The following is a 13,784-nucleotide window of genomic DNA, read 5'->3' on the forward strand; positions in this document are numbered from 1 at the left end:
TTGCAAACCCTGTATTGGGCACCTGTAATTTGGCTCGGGCCTTTTGAAGCCTTAAAATATTGGTCTGGGTCTAAGTAAGGTTGTCCATACAGTGCTGCCTTTTCCCCAGAGGGAGCTGTGAAATCCTGTCGAAGCTGAAGGTCTCAAGAGGCAGCCTTAGGTTGTAGGGGGAAGTCTGTTCATGCGTGTCATGCTCATGTATGGATCAGAGCCTGGATCCTCTGTGGTCACTCCTTGGGACCCCATTTCAGGTCCATGCTGAATGTCTCCCCATCATCGCCATTAGGAATGTGGTTTAGAGCCACGGTGCCCGGAGGGAGCCCAACGTGACCAGTGAGTTCGCATGATGGGATCAGTGGGACAACCTCCATCACTAGCTTTAGCCATGTTCTTGGGAGATGTTGGAGTTACCAACGCCAGGTTGCCAGAATCCTGCTGCACCCAGATTATTTGCCAAAAAAAACCCCTTTATCTGCCACTTCTATTGTAGCTCGGGATAACACAATATTTTCGTTTTCCAACAGTTTCACCACTTTTTTTTCCCTGCACATAAGCATCAAATGCTGTTTGCTGAATGTTTCACTTGTTCTTATTTGGACTGAAGGCTTCTGTTACCACTGGCCCTTAGGGGACCAATTTAGCTGCACTGAACCAGTTTTGGTGTTCAATTCCTCCTTTTCAAAGAGCTGCATTTCCACATCAGTTGAACCCTTCGTATGCTGGCATCTTCCACACTTCCAGCTCAATGAATGTTTAAAAAAGATGTTTCTCCCTCCTGTCTATCCTCGCACATACATATGCCTCTGCTATCTAAATGGTGGGGGGACATGAAAGTCATGCTGAGAAGCAGGGGAGATCTTAATGTAAATGATGTACCGCAAGGGACACAACCTCATTCCGGCTGAGGGAGGTTTTATGCACAGAAATGCAAAATATCCAGCCCATGTATCTTTAAAGTGTTGCAGCAAAGCCTCTCCTAGGCAGCAAGTGTCTGTGTAAATTGTGAATTGCTGACCGTGTCTCAGCTCTCTGACCCAACCTGCGCTATGATATTGTCTTTCGCAATTGCAAACACATCCTGCAGCATCCCGTCGTTTGCAGGGTTCTTGTCCCGAGTAAACCTTCGTCCTGTTGGTTTCTTGTGGCTTTCATACCTTGATGGGGAAGGCTGCAAAATTCACTTTGTTCTCTTCTGGTCTTAGAGATGCAGGCAGAGGAGGTAATTTCATAGTCTGTTGTATTTTTCTGATCAAATACACACAGGATTAAAGACAATTAAAGATATTATGGGTGTTTTGGTGCCCACAGTATTACAAAATAATGCTCGGAGATTGGAAATGCAGTGAGTATCGTTTTAGGTTATGACTTTCCTTAATTTAACCAATGATGCTGATGTTGTGGTGGAGGAGAGAGGGCTTTGTGTTTCATACAGGCAACTTTCAGAAGCATCATCCTGAAAATGAGCACATGGGTCTTTTGATGGGGCTGGTGCCCTGCAATCACACAGATGCTTTAGAAAAGCCCGTATCACTGTCTTATTTGAATTATTTTCCCACACTCCGCTATGTAGGAATCAGCCTATTCAGACTTTCCAGGGTAAAGACACGAGAGCCAAAACAAACTCATGGAGAGGATCCCTGAGAGTGGTGTGTGCATGTATCCTGCACTGAGTGTGCAAATACCTCTAAATCCTATGTATTCCTTCCAGACCATTAAGCAGGATCCTTATTTTCCTTCAGATTGTAGCATCTGAGTGATGGATTGTGGAACTCTGCCTATTGCCTGCCTATCAGTTTAACTTCTCAAAGCCCTTTTGGAAGCCATGGTGCTCTATAAGCAGAAGATTTAATCATTTAGAGGTTTGTTTGGGTTTTTTTTTGTTTGGTTGGGGTTTTTTTTGTTTTGTTTTTTTTTGTTTTTCCTGTAGCTATTGGCACAGTGGAGTCCAAATGGTCTTTTTCACCCTAGTTGGCACAACCCTTTCTCAAAGTAGGATGGAAAAAGCCTGATGAAAATAGATAAAAGGTCTGTGATGTAAATACCGGTACCTAAGAGCTCTGTGACAAGCTGGCGTATCACAGCATCGGCACTGGGTTTGCTGGGTCTGGTGTATGGTGTGCTGTGGAGGCATGTGTTTTAGTGCTGGTACTGTGTAAATTGTATTATACTAGCTGTGTGTTAGCATTAGTAGTATATTATAGCTCTGTAGCCTCCACAGGGATATACCGTGTGCGGGGTTATACAAAATTTGAATGAGTGAGATCTCTGTCCTCAGCATGGCTGACTCGGCAGAGCATCCAGGGGAGATGTGAGGCATGTTCATGTACTTCCCTTCCCATCAGCACAGGCTGTTGTCCCCGCCGGCTCCTGTTTACTGGATGCTGCTGCTCAATTCTGCGTAGTCAGACTCTGCTATTTAGGGATGGCACCAAAGCAGCATTATTTGTTTGCTTTTTCCGTTCCATACGCATGTCCCCCCCTTCTCTTAAAGCCACAAAGCGAGCAGGGTGACACATGCAGAAGACCCCTGCCTCCATGCTTGGGCTTGCAATGGCTGCCCAAATCCCAGGACGCCTTGCTATCCCAGTTCTCCCCCGTGCAAAAACACGTCTCTGAGCTGGTTCCGCGCCTGGTGGCAAAGGGGATGTCAAGCTGATCCCCAGCACAAGCCCAAGTCATCGAGGGCTGTGATCCATTTATCTATTTGTGGCGTATCCTCTCGGCTGTGGTAGTTGGGTAATTAAAATGAGGTTTGTCAGCACACCGAAGAGGGTGTGTGTGGGGGGTGCTTCGCATCTTTCATGCGGTTTGATCCTGCTCGGCTTGTTAACACTCGGTTGCTTTTGTGATTAATTATTTAATCCTCTCCCTTGGTACTGGGGTATAATAGCGCAACCCCCATTTCTGCTGAGATTCACAGTTCTTTGCTTTTCCCTGCAAGCCCTTCGCGCCACCTCGAAGCGCAGAGCCAGGAGGTTTGGGCTGCGGCGCTTAAAGAGCCCGTCAGCCGCCCGAGCTGCTGCTTGCCCTGCAGCACCCGGGGCTCTGCCCGCCGGCAGCCATCGGTGCCAGCTCCTGCGTGTACCAAAGACAGTGGGGAGAGCCGTCCCCGAGTGGCCTGTCCCTCCAAACACGGCCTCTCACTCCAGTGGGTGCTTGCGTGATGGGGAGACATCAGACGAGGCCGGCATCTACTCCAGACACAGTCAGACACAAGTATTGCAAATTGGAGGCGAACTTGTCAGTAAAGAGACTTAATTTGGGGAGTCAGGCTTGGCAGCCCTCTTCTCATTCCCTTTCAGATGCCTTTTGAACAGCTTTCAGCTCAAGTTTTTGTAATCACCCGGGCGTAGCATCTTCATCCGTTTGGTTTTGGGGATGCTGCTTGTTGTCTTGATTTGTTCTCTGAGGCCATAAGTGCAGAGAAGTTCACCAGTTCTCTGCACCCAGTGTTCAGCCACCCGCTTGCACGTAGGGGTGCCTGAACCAGGGGGTTGTGCCCATGGTGCGGCAGGTATGGGGTGCCCCCCGAGCATGCTGCTGGGGTTAGGTGCTGCCGTGTGTTCACGCACTGCACGTGTGTGGATGGGCGTAGGGTGTAGTCGTGCCCGGTGAGTGCTGCAATTGTTGTTACGGGGGTTGTGTTTCAAAGTAAGTGAGCTGAGTGCTTTAACATCCAAACCATCGCCTGTCCTCTGGGGCTGCAGGACCCATGGACTACATGCAACCGGTGGCCTAGGAGGGCTGGCAGGTCCCCTCGGCTCTGGAAGGCACCTTCCTCCTCCCCGAGCATCCTCAGCTCTGCTTCCTGCTTGAAGCCCCAGCTGCTGGATAAGGCAAGGCCTTAGGTCTGAATAATTAGCAAGGAATTAGCCGTGTTTTCTTTACGAGAGAGTCTCCCCAGTTCCTCTGATGTTTGCATCTTTCTCCTTTCATCTCGTGCCCCTGTGGCAGGTGCCCTGCACAGCCATGGGACGCGTGGGAGGCTCTGCCGAGGGGCCGGCAGTTGCATCCCCGCGCAGGAGCATCGGGAGCCCTGCAGACGTGACTCGGAGGGTGTGAGTCTGTCCTTCGCCCCACTGCAAACTCACTTTCTGCCGCTGGACGAGCCACCCCTCCTTCGGGTCCGTAAAATAGTAAAGTGACAGCTCCCCTCCCCACCAAAAGTGTTGGAAAAGCTGGTTACTTTATGCTTAGGAGGCTGATGAAGCATTAGTCTGGCTTTCTTCATGTTTTATTGGGGTCCATAATTGAAATGGAGACTCACAATGATGAAGAAAGGAGCCAGGGAGAGCAATTATTTTTTAGGAAGACAACATGACTAATGGTTTTGCCACATGTTAATTGAAAGTTTTAGCGAAGTAACACCCAAAGGCAGCCGGTACTGAGTGTTTAGAACAGATGACAACAGGCTGCATCACTCACAAACTTGCTGTTTAGGAAACTTGAAGTAACCAAAAGGCGTTAATCAAATAGCGTCTTTAAGACTTGGAGCCAGATGACTGAGCTACGAAGCCCCAATCATCTGAACATCCCTGTTTGTTTATTTTTAAAGCTCAGGCCTCTGCCTGCAGACTGATTTACTCTCTCCAGATATTATCTGTGCTGCAGTTTCCTCATAGGTTCTAATTTTTGAGTCCCTGCCAGATCCATTGGGGATGTTTTGCTTGACCTCCCAGGACTGTTCTTTGGCGTAAATCTGTGCAAAATCTTCTATGGGGCTCCCTGTGCAGATGTGGAGTGCAAAGTCATGCGTGCTCATGGCCTCTGCTCACATGTCCTCACCATCGAACTTTCGACATGCAGATCCAAGACCTGGAACGCCCCCCAGGTGGGTGGCAGTGTGTCCCTGTGAGCCCCGGCTGCCCACCACGGTGCGATGGGGACCGTCAGTGTCATGGGGCAGAGTGCCACTGAGACCCTCCCTGTCCCTGGGGCCAGATCCTCCTTGCGGGAATGACGTCTCACTTCCAATCGGAGGATCACAGTGTATGCCTCCACCTCCAGTCTCTGTTAATAACACATAAATAACCCGCTTGGGTGAGAGATGCTGAGGGCGATACGTAAGCTGGAAAGAATCCAGAGCAGAGGCTGGACTCACTGCCCTGGTAGTTAGATCATAGTAAAAATAAAATCCAAGCCCAAAACACCCTTTTCTTTTTCCAACTCAACCGACTCTTGAAATTACACTAGTCTGCACTGTAAGTGTGGGTACCCCACGTGTAGATTTTTCACAACAAAACAATATTTTAAGACCCCAGTATCATAACCATGGAGCCATATTGGCCATACTGCTTATTAATAGTTAACGTTTCAAGGGCTGGGTCTTGACCTATGAGCTTCACTTTATACCATTGCACAGTCTACTTAATGCCCTTTGAACTACTCACATTACAGGGAAAGTAACATACATAACAATTTGAGGGATTCAGACTGTATATAAGAACATGTTTACCTTCTCATTTTTCAAGAAATTAGCAAAAAAAGATAGTTCTGTAATATACAAGTATATGAAGTAAGGAAGTTTGAAATACAAATTATGTACAACATCCTGGTAAAGTCCCCCTTACAAAATTGTTGAATCTCTCAAATTATTATCTAAATAAATATTTTATTGCATTTTAATTTGCTTTATTATATTCTGCAGTGCCCTGAGCACCTTGACTTCATAAATAAAAGAGTTATTATGTAGAGTCTTTGCAATATGAAAATTAATGCTTAAATGCTTGGAGACCTATAAAAATTTCAGCAGGTTTTCTAAGGCTAGTGATAAGGGTTCCTAACACGCTAATTTTTCCGCTCTTAAACATTTCAGGTCAACAGAGTACAAGAGGAGTAGTTAACAAAACCTGTGCTCTTTTAATAAGAGACTGGAGTGTTTGGAGGGCAGCGCACCCAACTGTTACACTGCAGCACTCTCTAATAACATCTCCAGACACTGCAATGGCAATAAAGCGTGACAGCGTTGTATAATAACTCTGTTAATCACTTTTTCTAGTAACATGAAGAGAGCACGTTATAGCAACCATCTAATCCTGCCCTCTTTCAGCGCCTCAGGCAATTTGGGCGATTGTTGCAGAGGACCACCGTCCCTTGTTTTAGTCTCTGCGCTCACTTTAACTCTTTTTAGGGGTGGTGCGTGTAGTGTGTTTTGCTTCTTGGAAGGAACTTAGAGCAGGACATGCACGTGCGCCTGTCCCACCTGCCTGCCGGGAGAGGCTTTGGGAAGGGGACAAAGCCAGTCTGATGCAAAGGCACATGAAACACGCTCACCCCAGCTTCCCTCCTGATCTGATCTCGAGTCCTCACTTGCATTATTTATATGTTTTCCCCCCGGCTTTGCACCCCGGGGTATGGGGCTCTGGGGTGGGAGTGCCTTTGCACTGGGTTTACGGTAGGAGCCCATTGCAGGGCGGGCACCGATGCCCTCTCCAGCCTGGGGCTGGGTCTCCTGAGCTCTGGGCAGGGGTGGTGGTGGTGGTATCCCTCCCGCTGGTGTGTCACTGCGTTGCGCACAGGAGGATCTGCACATCACCATAGCGTGTTCCCCAGCGGGGAAATGGCTCCAAAGTCCTCAGTGGCCAAAGATTCTTCATGGGGTAGTGTTGCTGGCCCATTACCAATTAAGCACACAATGGGGAAACTGTGGGTTCTTTCCCACCTCGTGAAGATTTGCACATCTAATGACCGCTTGAGTAGCAGACATAAAATTGGGTTGGATGAAGAGGTTTCCAAAAGGATGCTACTTGACCTCTGCCACTCACCCTTTCCAATGCTCCTCGGTAGCCAGTAGGCTTCCCAGAAGAAGATAATTAGGCTTGCGCTATTTCAACCTCCTCTGATCCCTAAGAAAGAGTTAATTGCAGTCTTTTCCCTCTTGCTCAAAGGTGGCTGGGTATTATCATCAGAGCTGTAATTATTCATGCTAATTGCTTATTTGGAGAGGGAGAGAGAATGAGAGAGAGAGAGAGAAGCCCCAGACTCCACATCAGTGATTAGCAGAGCAGACCAGGTGCACTTCGTTAAGGCTGGACCGAGGTAGTGCACAGGGGTGGCAGGAGGTTGGGGATGCCGGAGTGTTTGTGAGCGAGTGGTGGAGCAGACCCGGTCCTGCTAATGCTGCCACCTCCTCCGGGACTGAGAAAAAAGACCATGCACTTCTTGCAGACCTTCCTCCGGTGGAGGGCACTCCGAGGTAATTGTACTCCTGACTGGAGTCTTCATTTGTTTTTTGGCTTAATTAACCTTTCATCTTTTTTTTTTTTTTTTTTTTTGGTTTTCGTTTTGTTTTAAACCTTCCTGTTAGAGACTAGGGTAGGTTGTGAGATGCTTGTCTGAGGTTTGTGTTTAAGCTCCTCTGCAGATCTTGCAGCTGATATTTCATTAACTGAACAAAAACTTCTGTGATCCCCTGACGGCATCGGTGTTGGTGTGTTTTTTGAGTTGGGAAGGGAATAAGTAGGTGGTGTGTCTGTCTTCTTTCCTAGTTATGGGCTATTAATAATAGGGCTGATTCCATTTGGAAGCTTATTCCTGTAACCAGATCTGGGACTTGCCCGCTAAAAGCAGTGGATTTAAGCTTTATTTGTTGGTGGCTGACGGTATCTGAAGTGTGATGGTCCTGATAGATGCTTTGAAGGCAGCAGAATGGTAAAATTTAGCACGCCGAAGAAGCTGGGACTTGGTGGAAAAACGCTGTGGGAAGCTGTCTCCTTGGGCATACCTGCAGTGGCTTTAGGATGATGGTGTGCCACGAGTGTGATGGCACACGCTGGCTTCTTCTGAAGTGACTGAATTGTTGGTGAGGCGGGAGCTTGTTATGAGGGCTTGAGTCATCTTTAAGAAGTAATTATTTTATTTTACTTTATTTTTTTTCCTGGAATAGCAGGACCACGCGTCCTGCCTGACTAAGGTTGCAAACTACTCCTGGGATTTAATCTTTGCATGAGTCAGTGCGGTCCACCGTGGCATGGAGTGTTTTCTGTTGATCTTTCTGTTTTTCTCTTAAGCCTTTGATTCCCGCTGGTCTCAAGGCTGAGAAAAACAACCTTAAGAATCACGCTTATAGGTGGCATCAACTATGCAGCTTTTAACAAAATAACTGGAAGGAGCTGCCCCCTGCTAAATACCTTTGAATGCTCCTCTATCATTTTATAAAGGTCTCTCTGCTGTCGGGCTTACAGACAGCATCCACGTGCTGTGCTGAAAGCCAACCCAGCCTGCTCTCTCTCCTGAACATCTAAAATTATTATCCTTGTGCTTTAACTTCCTAACTGGCCATAATTGTGTTTTAACGTACTGAATAATCTTTTCATCTGGATGTTTTACTACTTACTTAAATTACACGGGCTTTCCGTGCTCGTATCCTCTTCCTGACAGAGGAATTAGCTCAAGTACAGCGAGGTGCGGACCGAGGAGTGCTGCTGCAGGGACCGCAGTCGTCCCCGTCCTCTGTGGTGGGAGGCTGGGACGGGGATGGGGAGATGTTTCCTTGTGAGTATTGGGGTAGTTTGGGTTTACAGCCAGAGGCTCGGATCACTATTCTAACGGGTATTGCGTTGCGGAACCCCAGCTGAAGGTTTGCGTGTAGCTTTCTAAGCCTTTTGCATGGTGATTATTTGGAACACTAGACACCTCCAAGAAGGCAAGAAAGGCATATTTACAGGGGTGGTACAATAGAAATAGCTTCTAGTAAGCCCACCATAGTGTATCCAAATCTGGATGCCCTGAAGATAGCAAATTTTTTACTTCTCTTGAAATCTGTGGGAGGTAAGAGCCTATGTACTTCCTAAGGCATCTGGCCAAAGTGCAGAGATTTTTCTTTCTTTTTCTTTTTTTTCCCTTTCTTTTTTCTCCCCATATATTCTCACAATTACCACCTCATCCTTTGCTGTTCTGTTCCAAAGCTACGTGTAAGTGCACATTATCCAGCTGATTGCTACTGACTGCTTTCCTGTGGACCTTAGATCTCCCAAACGCCTCCTAAATAATGCTATTGTAAAACACTAACATACCTTTGCGTCCTCCTATAGCGAGCTTCCCGTCCACTGCCACCAGTGCTTGCTTCTTCTCTGCCTGCAGTTCATTCTTCATGGTGGAGTTGCAGGATTATAAATCAGTGCTGACCTTCTTGTTCCTGTGTCACTCAGTAGTTCAACCCCAGGTGCAGATTGCCTGGGGAGGTCAGATATCCTTGGGCTGTAGACCTCATTTTTGCTTTGCAGGGGTTAAAGCAGTGGGTGGTGGTGCCATCGAAGAGAGCAATTTCCAAGAGTAATGTGCTCTGCGGGCTGCCAAAGCCCTTGGGAAACTGTGGGCTCTCTAACATGGATGCATGGCATGAGGGAAACGCATCCTTCTGTGGACAAACTACGTAGGGCGCACAGCTCTCGTTGAGATCCCCTGATTATGGGGCTCTGCAGGAGCAGAATTTACTTGGAAAGTCCCCATGGGTCATGCCCTTTTCAAGACATAAAGGGGTTCCTTGAGGGATTTTTATCTCCCCTGTTTCTGCTTTGAGATCAGAGTTAGAGTGTGTAGGTAGGGGACAACTCTTTGACTATTATTGGATTTTCCCATTAAGCCATTGCTGGTAGGGAGACAGTTAAGACCATTATATGCTGTGCTCAGCATGTCTCAGTGGGACTGGGTTGTTGCTGGTCAGACGGGGGCTATGCTACGGCACTGCCATGGTTTTCATTCCTGTCCCCCGGGAAGGGAAGCAACAAGGCTGCCAAGAGCAATTTGTCCACTCAGTGTTTGATATTGGGAGCTGATGCTGTTGTGCGTGTTCAGTGACTGGAGGGCGACCAACGCGCATCCTAGGGATGTTAACCACTGTTTTGGTAATAATAACAATAACATTGATAAATAAAATTATTTAAAAAGAAATAATGTCCTGTCTAAGTGACTTGGAGTGCCTTGTGCAACTAGCTGACCTTGTGCGTCATAGGAAAATGGATGTAGGATGTCGAACATGAGGGAGTCTCAATCGGAGATGACACCATTGCCCTTGACCTGTTGACATCCACATTTTTGGGGTGTGAGTAAAGAGGCTGGGAGCAAGGCAGCTGCAAGTACAGGACTGTGTAAGAAGCTGGGCAGTGAAGACTCGTAGCAGTTTGGTGTGTTTGCTAAATGCTTGTCTTTCATCTGCTGTTGACCTGTGTTGGACTCGGAGCTAATCGGGAGATACACCGACAAGCCTTTCGGAAAGCAGGCATGTCTAAGCGGACTTGGTGTGCTTTGATCTGAAAGACCCTCCTGTAAGTGTCAGCCAGCCTTTCAATTGATTGCTGTGGGAGAGAGGTTTTGATGGAGTGAGATGGCACAGTTGGGTTTACTGGATTTTTTTAAACTCCAGTAGTTGAAATCAGAAAACGTAGAGGAAAGGCTTTGTAAGAGGCTGGCTTTGGGAGCGGGAGGACCGGGGAAGCTGACTCTCCAGTCTACATCAACTATTACAGTAGTTTGGGCAGCGTTATAATTTTCCTTCTTTTTCCTGACAAAATCTATTAATTAAAAGGCTACATCAGTAAGCACTCATTGAGTTTGACAGACCTGAGATTTCAATGCTAATTCACGGAGCTGCTCTGCATGGCGTGTGTGCGAGCGTCGTTAGGGGCTAGGGCAGCCGCGGGGAATCCTCTGTCAGTCCGAGTTCTTGCTCCGTCTGCCCCCACTATATCTGGGTGAGGGGAAACGGGAGAGGGGAGGAAGAATTTTAAAAAGATTAGTGAATATCCCAGAAAAAAACCCCAAACTGTACGTTAGCTATCAGAACAGCAGAACTGAGGAAAGGTGTTTGGCCAATGACCAAATTACTCTTCGCAAAAAGTACCCTTCTCCATGGCGAGCCCCAGCGGGACTCCGGGCCAGGCCTGAACAGCGTGCGACTGTGCAGCGGTGAGAGCGGTTTTCCTAAAAATTAGCCCTGGGAAATATCCCAGGTAGAAATCACTGTCTGCCCTAAAGTGTAACCCCTGCAGCAGGTGATTTCTCTTGCAGTGGGGTTTTTCAGACAGTCTCTGTAGCCATGTTGTGAGGGGCAAGTGCTGATTTTTTTTTTTTCTTTTTTTCTTCCTTGTGATACTGCTGTTTCCTTTCTTTGCCCTCACAACGTTGATGCGGGTATCCCCCGTTATCCTCATCCCCGGCAGAACTTTTAAACCCTTGCTCAAATGTTTCTTTGTCATTTTGTCTGAACAGGGACGTGCAGAGGCGACATAATGTGACGGAGTTGTATGTAACAAGCTTCTGTGGAGATATGTAGGTATATATGTGTGTATATGTATTTTACTACTGCTTAAATGTATTACTGTTTTTCCCCACATTCCTTTGCTGGTGCAGCAGCCTGCGGCGGGGATTTCATGGGCTACTCCCAAGCTCCCGGGCAGGCGCGTTGAAGCTATTTTTTTATATTCCCCTTTCCATGCTCAGCCAGAGTTACAAGGCCCTTTACAAGGTAGTGGTCGTTTTTCGTTTTTCAACATATAACAACTAAATATTCTTGATAGTATTGTCTTGACGACAAATAACCTGTGCTGCTCTGGCTTTGCCCTGTGCTATTCTCTTACCCGCCCCGTTGCGCTACGCAAACGCACACATCCGTGCTCGCAAGCCCACTACGATGGATGTTTCCTGCTGAGGTCCCCACCAGCTCTGAAGCTTTGCTGCTGCCTGAGGGCCTTTCGCATATCCATCAGAAAACGACTGGGCAGTGACCTAGGAGGGATTTGGTCAAACAATGCTGGGTGCAAGGCTCAGCTGGAAGTGACGCTGTGTAATCGTAACCCTAATATAATCAATACCAGGGTGTAGGAAGCTGTTGTGGGAACTGTCTGAACCCCCCCCCATTGCCTTCTAGTTGGCTGCTCTGTACCTTCAAAAAGGCCTGACTTCAGGGGCTGTTGTATATTATTTTTTTTTTTTCTTTCTTTACTCTTTGTGAGACTTAATTCAAGTTAGCACGTGAATTTTGTGGCTTGATGATTTTGCATGAGGGGAGCAGCAAAGGCAAATGTCAGAACAGAATCTCAGTCCCCGTCAAAAGGATGGGAAAGAATATAAAGGGTTTTGAGTGCTTCTGTTGGACTAATTTGGAATATCAACAAATTATTACGACGACCAAGTCTCGGGCCCTCCTGGCTTCAGTATCTGACTTGTGACTCCTGAAGAGCCTTGTACAACCAGGTTAAAATTGGGTCTGAAGTCTGATTCCCCCTGACACCTAGGTTTCTTGGTTTTTTTTTTTTTGGTTGGGTTTGGCATGGGTTTTTTCTTTTTATTTTATTTATTCTATTTCTTTTTGCTGTCCAGCAGCTATTTGCTCTGGTAGGTCAGCTTACGTGGACAACAAAGCAAGAAATAATCAGCTGCGTATTGCAGCAGCACCTTTTTTTTTTTTTTTTTTTTTCTTGCAGGGTGATGTTGTGACCCTGTATGAGAATTAAAAATATTAGACTGCATCCCTTTCTGTCCCTGTTGTCCTCCCCCAGCCCTGCGGTTAGCCATTTTAGGAGGAGTTGTGGAGTCCGACACTCGAATCGCAGGTTCGTGCTGCTCCCTGCTGGAGCACCAGGCGTTGCAGGCGGGGCCGGGACCACAGCGCTGCTTTTGCCTCGCAGCCTTGGGCGCATCGCTGTCTAGAAAGGAGCTGGTCTGGCAGCTTCTGCAGCAAGCGATGCTCATTTCAGGATGGGAAAATGGGGGTTTGCAGGTGATGAAACGAGGGGTTTTCCTGTCTTTGTTTTTCAGGCAGCCTCTGCCTTGCCTGGGATGGAACACGTGGGGATAGCTCGTGGGGACGGCTTGGCTTTAGAGGGTAGATGAATAAGGGAAGTTGGGGACGTGGTGGTGGGCAGGGGTTTCTCCAGCCTTTTTTAGAGATGAGTTGACTCAAAGAGGCCGGTGTTGTGCATGTGGACAGCCCGAATGCCCGGGACGTTAGAGGTTTGCCTGCACACCCAGTGTGCTCCCACAGGCAGCCCTGTGTCTGCAGTGCTGCAGCCTAAGGCAAAGGCAGGGCGCTGCTGAACATGGGGCTAAATCCCTCTTGCAAGAGATGGAGCAAATCTGAGATCCGTGCTGTTCCCAAAGAGGAGCAGGAATTGCCCTGAATGTCTTCTGCTCTGCTGAGGAATCTGCTAAATCCCACCATCATTCAGCAGCTTCTGACTCTTGGAGATCTCACTAAACAAACAGTTCTTATGTCTGCTAGAGGTAGGTACCTCTTTGGAGAAAAGCTCTGTTCCCTTCTGACGCGCGGGGAGGGGGGAGAGGTTTGAAGCCTGGCTGGTATCGCAAGAGGGCAGAGTTGGCTCATGGCTCCTGAGCTCCTCCAGCTCATGGACCCACCAAGGGGCAGCAGGAGCTGGCCTTGCCCTTGGCGCTGGTGGCAGCCGGAGCTGTCGGCACAAATGTGACTCCATCCCTCTGACTGTGGCCTTCAGCACCGATATTCCCTGGGGGGAATATATAAATAAGACAAGAATATCTCTTGTGACCCTTCTGTAGTTGCTTCGAAAGGTCGACTGTACCCATGATATACTTGTGGGCGTCTTGCTGTGGCATTGATAAAAACTTCATATTAATATTGATGTTAGAATTGAAAACATAAATTGATTGTTAATTAGCAGCTGAACAGTGGCTCAAGCAGTGCAGGTAATGATGCATGGGGCTGGCTTCCCAAGCAGTGTCTGCTCTAAACTATGCAAATGGCATAAACGCAGATCACGGGTCCTGTTTGCATTTTAAATAGCAGAGGTGTCATTGCTAATGAACAC

The 13,784-nt window shown here is 47.6% G+C and overlaps 1 protein-coding gene across 7 annotated transcripts in view; it reads left to right on the plus strand.

The window, feature by feature from the left end:
* GRIP2 (glutamate receptor interacting protein 2) overlaps nt 1-13,784 on the plus strand; it is a 307,293-nt gene that overhangs the window by 186,089 nt on the left and 107,420 nt on the right. For 2 of the 7 annotated variants that reach the window (XR_010072734.1, XM_063347808.1), the window contains exon 1: nt 6,981-7,195. The exons of 3 other annotated variants lie outside the window; for them this stretch is intronic. Coding sequence is in view for 2 of the 4 variants with exons in the window: in XM_063347808.1 (XP_063203878.1) it covers nt 7,117-7,195 (79 nt within the window). In the remaining 2 variants the exon portion in view is untranslated. Of the gene's footprint in view, nt 1-6,978; nt 7,196-11,249; nt 11,269-13,784 lie in introns of those variants that run through there. 2 more of the 7 variants (XM_063347814.1, XM_063347813.1) reach the window with 2 other exon arrangements.

The sequence above is a fragment of the Chroicocephalus ridibundus genome, chromosome 10 (genome assembly GCF_963924245.1).
Source record: "Chroicocephalus ridibundus chromosome 10, bChrRid1.1, whole genome shotgun sequence".
Lineage (NCBI taxonomy): Eukaryota > Metazoa > Chordata > Aves > Charadriiformes > Laridae > Chroicocephalus > Chroicocephalus ridibundus.